At 57.9% G+C, this 12,368-nt stretch overlaps 4 protein-coding genes across 4 annotated transcripts; 3 read left to right on the forward strand and 1 right to left on the reverse strand.

Annotated features, from left to right (window-relative positions):
• Positions 1-755: 755 nt before the first annotated feature.
• EsH8_I_000832 (uncharacterized protein) lies at positions 756-1,519 on the forward strand (the record flags this gene model as incomplete). The annotated part of the gene is made up of 2 exons (XM_083268245.1): positions 756-963; positions 1,113-1,519. The coding sequence occupies 2 exons, from the start codon at positions 756-758 to the stop codon at positions 1,517-1,519; spliced, it is 615 nt and encodes a 204-aa protein (XP_083118683.1).
• A 136-nt stretch (positions 1,520-1,655) lies between these two features.
• EsH8_I_000833 (uncharacterized protein) lies at positions 1,656-2,737 on the reverse strand (the record flags this gene model as incomplete). The annotated part of the gene is made up of 2 exons (XM_083268246.1): positions 1,656-2,610; positions 2,673-2,737. The coding sequence occupies 2 exons, from the start codon at positions 2,735-2,737 to the stop codon at positions 1,656-1,658; spliced, it is 1,020 nt and encodes a 339-aa protein (XP_083118684.1).
• Positions 2,738-6,646: 3,909 nt separating this feature from the next.
• EsH8_I_000834 (5-methyltetrahydropteroyltriglutamate-homocysteine S-methyltransferase) lies at positions 6,647-9,122 on the forward strand (the record flags this gene model as incomplete). The annotated part of the gene is made up of 3 exons (XM_083268247.1): positions 6,647-6,877; positions 6,934-7,035; positions 7,143-9,122. The coding sequence occupies 3 exons, from the start codon at positions 6,647-6,649 to the stop codon at positions 9,120-9,122; spliced, it is 2,313 nt and encodes a 770-aa protein (XP_083118685.1).
• Positions 9,123-10,428: 1,306 nt separating this feature from the next.
• EsH8_I_000835 (NADH:flavin oxidoreductase/NADH oxidase) lies at positions 10,429-11,807 on the forward strand (the record flags this gene model as incomplete). The annotated part of the gene is made up of 2 exons (XM_083268248.1): positions 10,429-11,115; positions 11,187-11,807. The coding sequence occupies 2 exons, from the start codon at positions 10,429-10,431 to the stop codon at positions 11,805-11,807; spliced, it is 1,308 nt and encodes a 435-aa protein (XP_083118686.1).
• Between the last annotated feature and the right edge of the window lie 561 nt (positions 11,808-12,368).

Consider the following 12,368-nt stretch of genomic DNA (forward strand, 5'->3'; position numbering starts at 1 on the left):
AAGTCTCGGTTCAGGTGAAAATCGGGAAAACCCAATACAAGAAAGGAAAGACGAATAAAAAAAAGGCGAGCCAGTAGGGCCAGCTTAAAAAAAAGAGGTGTCCAAGCTCCCAGTGTACCACACACGCGCACACATCGTCCCCTTTTTTTTCCCACGCCCCCCGGCCGCCCGGTTGGCTGCCGCCGCTTACTTTTTATGTGTGTGTGAGAGAGTGAGAGCAAGAGTGCCGGTATGGCTCGTGTGTGTATTGTCCACGTCCATGTATGCCTATGCCTATGCGTGTGTGTGACCGACGAGTATAATATCGTGTCGGACCGCACCACCCTCTCCTCCCCCCTTCGACTTGTTTCGTTTCCCCGTGTTTCTCTCCCCCTCCCCCCCGGTTCTCTGTGTCCTATTCCCGAGCATCCGTATATTCCGCGAGGATTAAACAATCAGCACCCGGCTTCGGTTCACGGCATCTTCTTGAACGTTCGACTCTGGATCCATCTCGGCCGTGTCTGCCACCGCCGCTCGCCGCTTACCACCAGCCGCCAGCCGCCATCCACTTACCCGTAACTTCGCTGCATATCGCGAATCTCGCCCCAGGGAAACCAGCAGCGTAATATTCAGCAGCGTAATAGAATCACAGAAGCAAAAAGGGGCAGAAAATATTCCAACAAGCAACATCTAGTGTTTATTGAAGGGAAAAAAAAACTAGAGGGACATTCCGCCCTCTCCCCCCCTCGGTAATTGAATTATATACATTCAAAATAATGGCTCGTCTAAGCGTCGTCCTCACCCACGTCCTGTCCATCACCGGAGCCGCCTTTGGCAGAGCGCCGTCCGACCAGCAGCAGTCGGCGACGGAATGCGCCCACATCGAGGCCCCGACGTCCTTGACGTGGCTCCTGCAGGATCAACCTTTTGAGCAGGAGGATCCGTCCGCCTTTTTCTACGTCAATCAAGATATTGACGCCACAGGTAGGAAATCCTTCTCTCTCTCTCTCTCTCTCTCTCTCTCTCTCTCTCTCTCTCTCTCTCTCTCTCTCTATACATATCCTCTTGCCGTTTTCCGCCCTCCTTCTCAAAACATGGGAGAGAAAAAAAATGAGTGCTCAAACGTTACATAGGAAAAAAGGCGAACAGGGTCGCCCAGCTGGTCACTTTTGGCGGCGTCCAAGGACAGGAGTCCACCGAGTGCAGGCTGCAGTTCACCATGCCCGAGGACCCCGAGGTCTGGGAGCTGATCCAGCGCGAAGGCGCTACCGCCATGAGGGTGTTCCGGGTCCCCGCCGACGACAGCGACGACTCCGTCCGACAGAAGCAGAATCTTCTGGGCACCGTCCAGGTCAGACCTGGAACGCAGTCCATCGACCTCGGCCAGTGCGACGGCAGCGGCAGCTTCGTCTTCGAGCTGGCGGGCCCGGGACGCAGTCGCGTCGCCTTCCGCCAGGCGTCGAAGCCCAAAGACGGCTTCGGAGTCTTCATGGCCAACGGATGTCCGAGGCGCGTCGTTAATGAAATTGAAGAACTCTGAGAAGATGAGAGAGATGATGACGAGACAACGCCGAATAATTAAAATCGGGGTAGGTGTTTTTGTCTTTTTTGTTGTTGTTTGGGTTGACCGAACCGGACGGACCGTCCACCTGTGACGGTCCTCGACGTCGACGCTCTCAACACGCCTGCGCCAAGTGAGCCATTCTCCTTTGGTGCAGGTATTGCGGCACGCCCCGGCGGGAACGAGTGCGGGTCGGTTCCGGAGACACCTCCATCACCAGAGGCACCAGGAGGAAGTTGTCCAGCTCCCTGCTGGCCGTGGTATGGGGACACCTGCGCTCGCCGACGGCAGCCCGATGGCTGTGGAACGAGCACTGCCGGAACCCGAACTGCCGCTCCTCGTTGCGGAGCTTGTTCGCCGGGATGCGGAGCTGGGGGTTCTTGATGCTTGTGTCCAGCTTGCTCGACTTCATCTTCCGCAGGTGCGACGTGTAGTCGGTCGTGAAGTCGGGGAAGCGCTCAAACATTTCTTGGAACCTCTCGAGCCCGCCGTCGTCCTTGACAATCGACGTAGAGCCTCCCGCCACGGACCACGCCACCATCGCTACCGTCCACCTCCGAAGGCGCATGGCCGCCTCGGCGTCGCACTGACCGTACACGTACTGCACGAACCGCGGCGTGACGTCCCAGTCGCAGCGGAGGTAGATGTCCTGGAGGGCGTCGATGGACAGATCCTGCAGATGGTGCAGGTCGAGCCGGGCGGCGAAGATGTGAAGTCGGACCAGTGCCCAGTGCAGACGCTGGCACGGGACGCCAGGGGCGTCGCTGACCAGGGTGATCATCTCGTCCAGGTGTCGGCGGAAGCCGTCGCGTTGATGCAGCCAAACGACAAAGAGCTCGAACATGGAGGCCGACTCGTTGGGAAGGCGGATGGTCGAGTTTTGTTGAGGCAGCCATACTGGCACCGGCGTCTGGTTGGATGTGACCTTGATGCCGGCCGGCGTGGCGTCCAGTTGATCCTCGAAGAAGGGAGCGACGTTGCTGAGCATCCTCTTGTTGATGCGGAACTCCTTCATCTTTTCGCCCCGGCCGACGAATACGCGGGCCAGGTCGTCATTTTCGTTTGATGATCTGCACGAGCCATGACATTAGGCCTCGAGTCCGGTTCTGTCGATGGACGGAGGGGGACTTACACGTTTCCCGGGCTAGACACCGACGCCTTGTGGAAAATCCCCTGTGGTCTCGCCATTGGGGCCATTGTGATAATGTAGTGTTCCAGCACTTTTGTACTTGAGCCAGCTCTGTATGAGAAAAGAAGACAAATACCAATAATATAAAGAACCTATAGAGTCCGAGGAAACCTGAGCACACACAAATGAAAGGCCGTTGACTTCGTACGTTGCATTCACTCTCCCAGAGAGCCTAAGAGAAAACAGAAGAGCACGGGGGGGGCCTCTCGAGACGAACCCGAGGATGCTCTCCCGTTATGAATTGCCTCAGAAGTCTGGGACGCAGATCCCGCAGGGTAGAGCGGCTGGCATGGGGAGCTGCATGGCGCACACGAGCTCCTCTAACAGACCCTTAGCACGAGCGCCCCTGTGTCGTCTGCCAAGCGCAGTGTGCAGATAAGCTTATACGTGATAGTCGATGTTAAGTCGGTTTCAGAAAGGAGGATTAAGCCGTGGCATGCTTGGTGCTAGCCTGGGGGCCGTACTAGGGCTCGTCGGGATTTTCTGGGGCTCTTGCTGCACCAGTAGCTTAATGGAAGGCTGATATGGGACAGCGGTTCACGTCAAAGACGAGATGATGTTGCTTGGGATGGCAGGGGCAGTGGTTTCAAACGTCATTTTCAAACGCGCTGCAGGCAGTGGTGTGGGAGTCGTGCCGCGCGAAATGCACCCTCGATTGCTTCAGGCGGCAGGGGTGTTGGCTGTGCTGTTGCGGGAGACGGCTGTAGCGGAAGCTTGGGGCAGCTTAGCCATGGCTGATATAGGACCGGGGTCCGGTGCTCGGGTGCATTTCTTGACGTTCCCGGGCACAATTGCCTGTCAAGAACCGTCTCGTCTGTGCAGACGATCTCTTGCTACACCGGGGCATGGAGTTGCATTCGGACTTCTTGGTGAGATTTCGAAAAATTTCGAAGAGTCCCGACCTGTCAACCCACCCACGGACGGCACAAGTATGGTTTCTCGCCTCCTATTTTTGGTGGAGTTCCCTGCAAACTCTTGCTCAAGTGCTGCTGCCGCCGCCTTGGGACGGGCACCTTGGACGAAAAGATGAGGCGTTGGACATGGCCGGTTCCTCGTCAATCGTGGCCAGTAAGCGGGTTTGGACAAGACGTAAGAGAGATCGTGGTTGATGCCTGACAGAAAGCTCCGCTTGCGCTTGCAAGTGCACGCACCGTGGTCGCCGACTCTACTTGAATCAATCACGGGTGTCATCGCGCAGGAGACATCTCAATGCTGGATGACACTAGTCACCGCAGTTGGCGTTGAATGCATTCCCTGCTCGATTGCTGCGCCGCCGCGTTGTGCCTCCCGAAGCTGCTGCTTGGATCGCCCAAGGCAGTGCAAGCCGGGCGGGAAAAGTCCTGGAGCTGGAGAAACCCGGAAAGCGGATGCTAAGGCCCGGTCAACTACATCGCTACCAGGAAAAGGTTGGTTTCAGCCGTGGGGTCGGAAAGGAGGAGGTGGTGGAAAAAGTGAAGGCCCGTATCGGCCTGCAGAGACTTGAAACTGGGGCCTCGGCGGCGGATTCGAGGCTAGGCGACCCGCGAAAGAGTCTACACGAACGTCTCCCAAGAGGGAGAGGGTCCAGGAGGCTGGTGCACAGGGCAGCTGGTGGCCGGGCCGGGCGGCAGCTTTTGAGGCGGTGCCCATTGAGAGGCGCCGTCTTCCTCGACCTGCAATATCGGCGCTGCTGACTCCGATGTACGGGTATGGAGAGGTGGAGCCTGGGGAGGGTTGAGAAGGAGAACCCCCTCCTCGACCCGTAACAAGAGGAAGAACCGGGAACTAGGATCTGGACATACCTAGTCTGGTTTGCGCGGATTTTTTCGCACGCTCTATTGCTCCAGACCAAAACTGTGTGGACACTAGGACTATGGGGCCGATCACGCCATTGGGGATTGCCACAGAAACAAAAAAATGTTGCTCTCACCGTGGCCGTTATGTTTGTTCAACGCGTTTGAACAGAGGAGGGGCATTGGCGATCTTGAAAAGTTGACGTCGGGAGCTTCCACGCGACGATCAATCTGGCGAAACGCAGCGGTCGAGGCTAGCATAGGCCGTTTTGGTGTACCAAGGGAGGCCGTTGAGCGGTGACGAGTGGCGGGCCGGCCGTCATTGGATACGCTCGGGAGAAAAAAGAAACGAGGGCAAGCACGAGGGCCAGAACCAGCTTCGAGATGAGCGCCACAGCTTTTCACAATGCATTGCCGTCATGGGCCTCAATCAAACGAGGAAAGCCGCGTCCAATCGAGGGAGACAAAAGAGCGCGTGGGCGTGAGACACTGGAAGACGGAAAGGGACGGTGGAGGAGATTCAACGTCGACCATTCTCTCAACAAAGCAAGACAATGTGACAGCTCAGAGCAGCTAACCAAAGGTTCGAAGAGTTAGTTGTGTTATGGTCCGGCGATGGAGGGGGGGTTCTGAGGTCTGAGGTCTGAGGCAGAGGGTTCCCGACTGAGCAACGAACTCGAGTAAGGTCCCTTGGGAGACATCGAGGTGGACGACAAATGAGAAGGCAGCAGCGTCCAACGTTTGGTGTCCACCGGTCCAAGTAAGCTCAAGTGGGTCGGTACCTGAGGCAAAGTATCCCCAGAGCGCGGGCCACCACATTCAGCGATAAGGCAAAGGATGATTCCCACACCGCCCACACCGCCCTTCCATATCGAGGCAGGTCCCCTGCGTTCCTGCCGCCCTTTGGTCGAGGGAGCCAGTAGGAAGCCGGCTGCCCCTCCTTCCTCTCCTCTCTCTTTCTCTCTCTCGCTCTCGGGCTTCCGCCCGTGGGTTGTTTGTTTGGCTTTTTGTCAATGCCATTGCCAACCGTAAGGTCTTGTCAGGTAAAAAAGCATGATAGAGCCTGCACCTGGCCTGAGGAAGGATCTGCATTGGGAGGCGGCCGGGCCGGGGCCTGAGTAGGGGCAACACGGCGGCTTCAGCGCGAGCCAAGTCGGGTACCTGTCTTGCTGTCCTTCGGGTGTTCAAAATATACCGTGGGCGCAAATGGAAGGGCGAGGAATCGAGGGAACAGCATCCTACATCCTATGCCATGCACACTATGCAGACGGGAAGTGACGGTTGCGCACCCAAGCTTCCTTCGGTACGGAGGGGCACTAACACAAGACAATGGGCGGCTTGCTGGCGTCCGACGGGAGTCCCAAGCTCCTCGCAATAGTGTCTCGTTGTACCCCGCCATGAGATGCCTAGCCAGGGTGTGGGCCCCGCGGGCAGTCGTCTCCCCAATTGAGTCTCCAGCTACGCGCCACGATGCATTCTCAAGGCGTGTCAGAGGCCGTATCTCAAGGGCAATCTGCGACAACCCCTCCTTCCCTTTCCAAATACCCCACCTCGACGCTACTAGAAAGAATTCTCGCCTCATTTTTTTGGGGGGCCGAATGACTGTACACGCAAGAGGCAGTGAGATTCGACACTAAGGAAGGGCCCTTTTTTTGTTTTTATTTGTTTTATTTCGTAAAGAAACTCCGGGCCAATTGCTGCGGCGCCGTGTGCTATGCGTGAATGTGCCCGTACTGTGTGCAACGTGGTAAAACTGTCCGTACCGTACCTAACGGTAGGTGGGAAATGTTTGCCGACTTCGCTCTCCATTGACTGGATCGGGACCCGTCGCCCAGCCACTGGAAGAGCTCCCCTCCTTGCTCTTCCTCGTCCTCCCCGTCCCTTCGCACGCAATTGCCCATTTCACCGATTGACTCGGGCCACCGGTAGAGTTTTTTTCACCTGCCCGACGACTACTTCTAACAACCCCTCCTCCGCCTTTTTTTTCTCTCGTCCTCTTCCTCTTCCTCTCTTCCTCCCCTCCTCAACCGCCCTACCCTCCAACATCCTTTTCTTACCTTGCTACTTTTCGGCGGGGTAATTTTTCTCACTACACATTTCTGTCAACCTTGAACACTTTTGCTTAGACGAGCAACAGCATTCAAGATGGTTCAGTCCTCGGTCCTGGGTTTCCCCCGTATGGGTGTGAACCGTGACCTCAAGAAGGCCAACGAGGCCTACTGGGCCGGCAAGCTCTCTCGCGATGAGCTCCTCGCTGAGGGTAAGAGACTCCGTCTCGCCCACTGGAAGATCCAGAAGGATGCCGGTGTCGACATCATCCCCAGCAACGACTTCGCTTTCTACGATCAGGTCCTTGACCACATCCAGCTCTTCAACGTATGTGCTTCGCTCCTGCTGCCTTGGCTGCAACCGTAAGCTGACAATTCAACCAGGCTACCCCTCCCCGCTACGCCGAGACCAAGCTCGAGCCCATTGACGAGTACTTCGCCATGGGCCGTGGTCACCAGAAGGACGGCATCGACGTCCCCTCTCTGGTAAGCCCCGCCCCCGCTCCCCCCGCTCCAGCATTGAGCGATAAACTGGATGAAGATGAGAGAAAAAAAGCTTGGACCATATACTGACCGCGCCCCCCCATCAATAGGAGATGGTCAAGTGGTTTGACTCCAACTACCACTACGTCAAGCCTACCCTTCAGGATGGCCAGACCTTCAAGCTCGCTTCCAACCCCAAGCCCGTTGCCGAGTTCAACGAGGCCAAGGAGGCCGGCATCGTCACCCGCCCCGTCCTTCTGGGTCCCGTCTCTTTCCTCCACCTCGGCAAGCCCGACCGTGGCCAGTCCGTTGACCCCATCTCTCTCCTCGACAAGCTCGTCCCCGTCTACGTCGAGCTCCTTAAGCAGCTGAAGGCTGCCGGCGCTGAGACCGTCCAGATCGATGAGCCCATCCTGGTCTTCGACCTCCCCCAGAAGTCCAAGGACGCCTTCAAGCCCGCCTACGAGCAGCTCGTCGGCGCTGGCCTCCCCAAGCTGGTCCTGGCCACCTACTTCGGTGACATCGTCCACAACTTCGATGTCCTCCCCGCCATCAGCAACGTCTACGGTCTCCACGTCGACCTTGTCCGCAACCCTGAGCAGCTCGGCCCCGTCCTCGAGAAGCTCGGCCCCAACCAGATCCTCTCCGCCGGTGTCGTCGACGGCCGTAACATCTGGAAGACCAACTTCCAGCGTGCCATTGACACCGTCAAGCAGGCCATCGCCAAGGTCGGCGAGGACCGTGTCATTGTTGCCACCTCCAGCTCCCTCCTCCACACCCCCCACACTCTCGCCTCCGAGAAGAAGCTCCCCGAGGAGGTCTACCGCTGGTTCTCCTTCGCCTCCGAGAAGGCTGTTGAGGTTGCCACCATTGCCAAGGCCATCACCGATGCTGCCTCCGTCCAGGCCAAGCTCGACGAGAACGCCAAGGACATCCACTCCCGCGCCACCTCTGCCCGCACCAACGACCCCAACGTCAAGAAGCGCCAGGCCGAGGTCACCCCTGAGATGCACAACCGCAAGTCTGAGTTCCCCACGCGTATTGAGGCTCAGCGCACCCACCTGAAGCTCCCCCTCTTCCCCACCACCACCATCGGCTCCTTCCCCCAGACCAAGGAGATCCGCATCCAGCGCAACAAGTTCACCAAGGGTGAGATCACCGCCGCTGAGTACGAGAAGTTCATCGAGAAGGAGATCGAGGAGGTCATTGCCATCCAGAACGAGCTTGACCTGGACGTCCTCGTCCACGGCGAGCCCGAGCGTAACGACATGGTCCAGTACTTCGGTGAGCGCATGGACGGTTACGTCTTCACCACCCACGCCTGGGTCCAGTCTTACGGCTCCCGCTGCGTCCGTCCCCCCATCGTCGTCGGTGACATCTCTCGCCGCAACAACGAGCCCATGACCGTCAAGGAGTCCAAGTACGCCGCTGCTCACTCCCAGCGCACCATGAAGGGCATGCTCACTGGTCCCATCACCTGCTTGCGCTGGTCTTTCCCCCGTGACGACGTCCACCAGTCCGTCCAGGCCCAGCAGCTTGCTCTGGCCCTCCGCGACGAGGTCGTCGACCTCGAGGCCGCCGGCATCTACTGCATCCAGGTCGATGAGCCTGCTCTGCGTGAGGGTCTCCCCCTCCGCTCCGGCAAGGAGCGTGAGGCCTACCTCAAGTGGGCCGTCGACTCCTTCAAGCTGTCCACCGCCGGCGTTGAGGACTCCACCCAGATCCACTCCCACTTCTGCTACTCCGAGTTCCAGGACTTCTTCCACGCCATCGCTGCGCTGGATGCCGATGTCCTGTCCATCGAGAACAGCAAGTCTGACGCCAAGCTCCTCCGCGTCTTCGAGGAGAAGGCCTACCCCCGCCACATCGGCCCCGGTGTCTACGACATCCACTCCCCTCGTATCCCCAGCGAGGAGGAGATCAAGACCCGCATCGAGGAGATGCTTAACAACGGTCTCCGCCCTGAGCAGCTCTGGATCAACCCCGACTGCGGTCTGAAGACCCGCCAGTGGGCCGAGACCAAGGCTGCGCTGACCAACCTGGTCAACGCCGCCAAGTACTTCCGCCAGAAGTACGCCGACAAGGCCTAAGCGGATGGTGCGGTGTACATGCGTGTGATTTAGGTGTTGGGATGGGAACGATGGTCTTTTCAACAGACATGACGTGGCAATACCCGCGGGGATAACCGGAAAAAATCAGGGGAAGGTTACGGGCACATTCAACATAGGCGTTCTTTTTTCAACATATCTCCACGGCGTTTTGCAAGCGGGTTTGGGACTCGGGGAAAAGTAAGGCATTCAACAGATACCGCTTTCAGGAATTGGGTCTCGGATAGACTAAAAGAGCCCCTTAACGGGCTAGTAGTCTAATGTAGTATGTTCATGAATACATGAAATTGACAAGGTTTTAAAACTATTTCTTCCCAACCGCTTGAATTGTTGCCTCTTTTGTGATTGCGTCTGGTGTTTGTATGGTTGTGAAAATGAGAAAAGAGGGTTTGCGATGCTGGGCTTACCAATCAGAGACGACCGTTTTGACTACAGATATAGTTACGTAAGCCGTTGGTGTGGCAGACGATGCCATGTATATGCTTGCATGTCCTCGGTTGATCATGAAAACCCCGCAACAGGGGGGTGGGACACTACAACATGGGAAGGCTTCGAGAGCATGTTGGTCTTATAAAGACGAAACTCGGCAAACATCTTTGCGAGAAAAGGAGAGCTGAAGGTACACAGAGGGGAGAAAATAAGGGTAGGGTTGGTTGGTCCGGTACCGAAACGGCGGGGCAGGGAATAACTCGGAATGACGCCACTGGAGGGGGGTCCCGCCCCGGAGTGAGGTGCCGCTGTCTCAACCTAGCAGGCTCGCACTGACTGACCTGACTGACCTGACTGACTGTCGCCTTCCCGTAATTACTCAGCAAAGCCGGGATGGCTTCATTGAGCGAGGTAGCTTCCATGGCGGGTTCGTTGTGCGAATCTGTAGGGGGGGTTCGAAACAGCAAGTGCGATGGACACACTTTCCACCGAGCTGATAAATCGCCTGCCTCAACCCCCACAACGGAGCGAAACCAAAACGAGGACACCACCAGCGACTTGGTTTCTCCATCTGGCCTGGATGATGCATCAGTGTTTCCATCAAGCATACTTGACAAATCAGAACAAAACCCTCAGCCTGTACGTTAGCGCGGAATCCAGATTCCGGGGTGTCTCTCCCACTCAACCTTGTGAATAAAACCCCTCGTCGCCCCGGGCCAACTGTTACCATCATCAACTCGAAACCGCTGGCCAAACATCACCCCTCTCCAAGCGAAGCATCACGGCCCAGCACCACGACCACTACACAAACCCCGCACGCGCCCACCCTGTCTCTGCATCTCCCTCGCGACCGCAAACAATGACCGGCACCGCGAACAAGGCCGCCCCGGGCGTGCCGTTTTACACCCCGGCCCAGGAGCCCCCCGCCGGCACCCCCGTCAATGCCAGCACGGCCCCGACGCTCTTCCAGCCCCTCCACATTCGCGATCTGACACTCAACAACCGCATCATCGTCTCGCCCATGTGCCAGTACTCGGCTGAGGACGGCCACCTGACGGACTACCACCTCGTGCATCTGGGCCAGTTCGCGCTGCACGGCGCCGCGCTGACCATTGTCGAGGCCACGGCCGTCGAGCCCCGCGGTCGCATCTCGCCCGAGGACGTGGGTCTGTGGAAGGACTCTCAGGTCGCGCCGCTGAAGCGGGTCGTTGACTTTATTCACTCGCAGAACCAGGCCGCGGGCATCCAGCTCGCGCACGCGGGGCGCAAGGCGAGCACCCTGGCGCCGTGGATCACGGAGACCAAGGGCAAGGCTCTTGCGCACGAGAGCGAGGGCGGGTGGCCCGACGACTGCGTCGCGCCGAGCCCGATTCCCTTCACCGAGGGCTGGGCCACGCCGCGGGAGTTGACCGTCGAGGAGATCCAGGGACTGGTCAAGGGGTTCGCCGATGCGGCGAAGAGGGCGATTGCCGCCGGAATTGACGTGATTGAGATCCACGCCGCCCACGGCTACCTTTTGACCCAGTTCCTCTCTCCTCTGACCAACGTGAGTTTGATGCCTCTTCTCCATTTGTCATCCAACTTTTTTGGGGGTGGCCAGTACTAATGCGAGAACAGAAACGTACGGACCAGTACGGCGGCAGCTTCGAGAACCGCACCCGCTTCCTCTTTGAGACTATCAAGGCCGTTCGCGACGTCATCCCCGCCAGCACGCCCCTCTTCCTCCGCATCTCGGCGACGGAGTGGATGGAGTACGACGGCAACCCGTCCTGGACGATCGAGGACTCGATCAGGCTCGCCAAGCTGCTTCCGGAGGCCGGCATCGACCTCCTCGACGTCTCGTCCGGCGGCAACAACCAGGCGCAGAAGATTGAGATCTCGCCGTACTACCAGGTCAGCCTCGCGGGCAAGATCCGCGAGGCGCTCGCCGCGGAGGGCAAGAAGCTGCTCATCGGCGCCGTGGGCATGATCAGCAGCGGCGAGATGGCGCGCAGCATCGTGCAGGCGAAGGGGGCCGAGGCGAGCGCCGAGGCGACGGGCCACGGGGGCGTGGACCAGGGCAACGCAGCGACGCTCGAGATCGACGAGGAGCACGGCCAGGTCACGCAGGCGGACGCCGTGCTAGTCGCACGGCAGTTCCTGCGGGAGCCCAACTTTGTGTACAAGATCGCCGACGAGATTGGCGTGGCCGTCAAGTGGTCCAACCAGTACCACCGCGCGCCGAGGAGGAAGCATTGACTACATGGTCGGAAAAAGGATGCGTCCAAGCTTTGAGAGGTGTGGGAAGGGGGAAGGGTGTTTTTTTTTCCATCTTTTTTTTTTCATCCTTTTTTTTTTACTACTTTTCAAGCACCACATCAGCGCTTTAGACCAGCTTCCGTGTTGTTGTTTTTTTGTCCGAAGACCAGAACAGATAAAGTAGAGCCAAAGATGCAATGCTAGAGTCTACCATAGTAGAGCTGCAATGAGTTAAAGTTAGTTGAGTGGGGTTTGAACCTTCTTTTGACGACTCGCGGTCGGTGACGAGAGCGAGCGACAGTAAACCTAGTCGACCACCGTCGAACGAACATCCCTAGCCTGGCAGTGCAGCAGCAGCCTTACCCGAAGGACCTGCGAGCCCATGACGAGTTTTGTGTGGATGGGTTATGCACGCGTCGCGAAGAAGGAAAGCCGTGAAAGCCTCGCGGCGAGTGGAGAATGAATGCATTGTCTTCGCATCTCTTGACTGGGCTTGCTTGGCACTATACGGCACCGGTCTGCAGCCTCTTGTCTGTCGCGTTGAATCCGTTGTCTGGCAGT

This window comes from Colletotrichum jinshuiense, chromosome 1 (genome assembly GCF_051148585.1).
Source record: "Colletotrichum jinshuiense chromosome 1, complete sequence".
Classification (NCBI taxonomy): domain Eukaryota; kingdom Fungi; phylum Ascomycota; class Sordariomycetes; order Glomerellales; family Glomerellaceae; genus Colletotrichum; species Colletotrichum jinshuiense.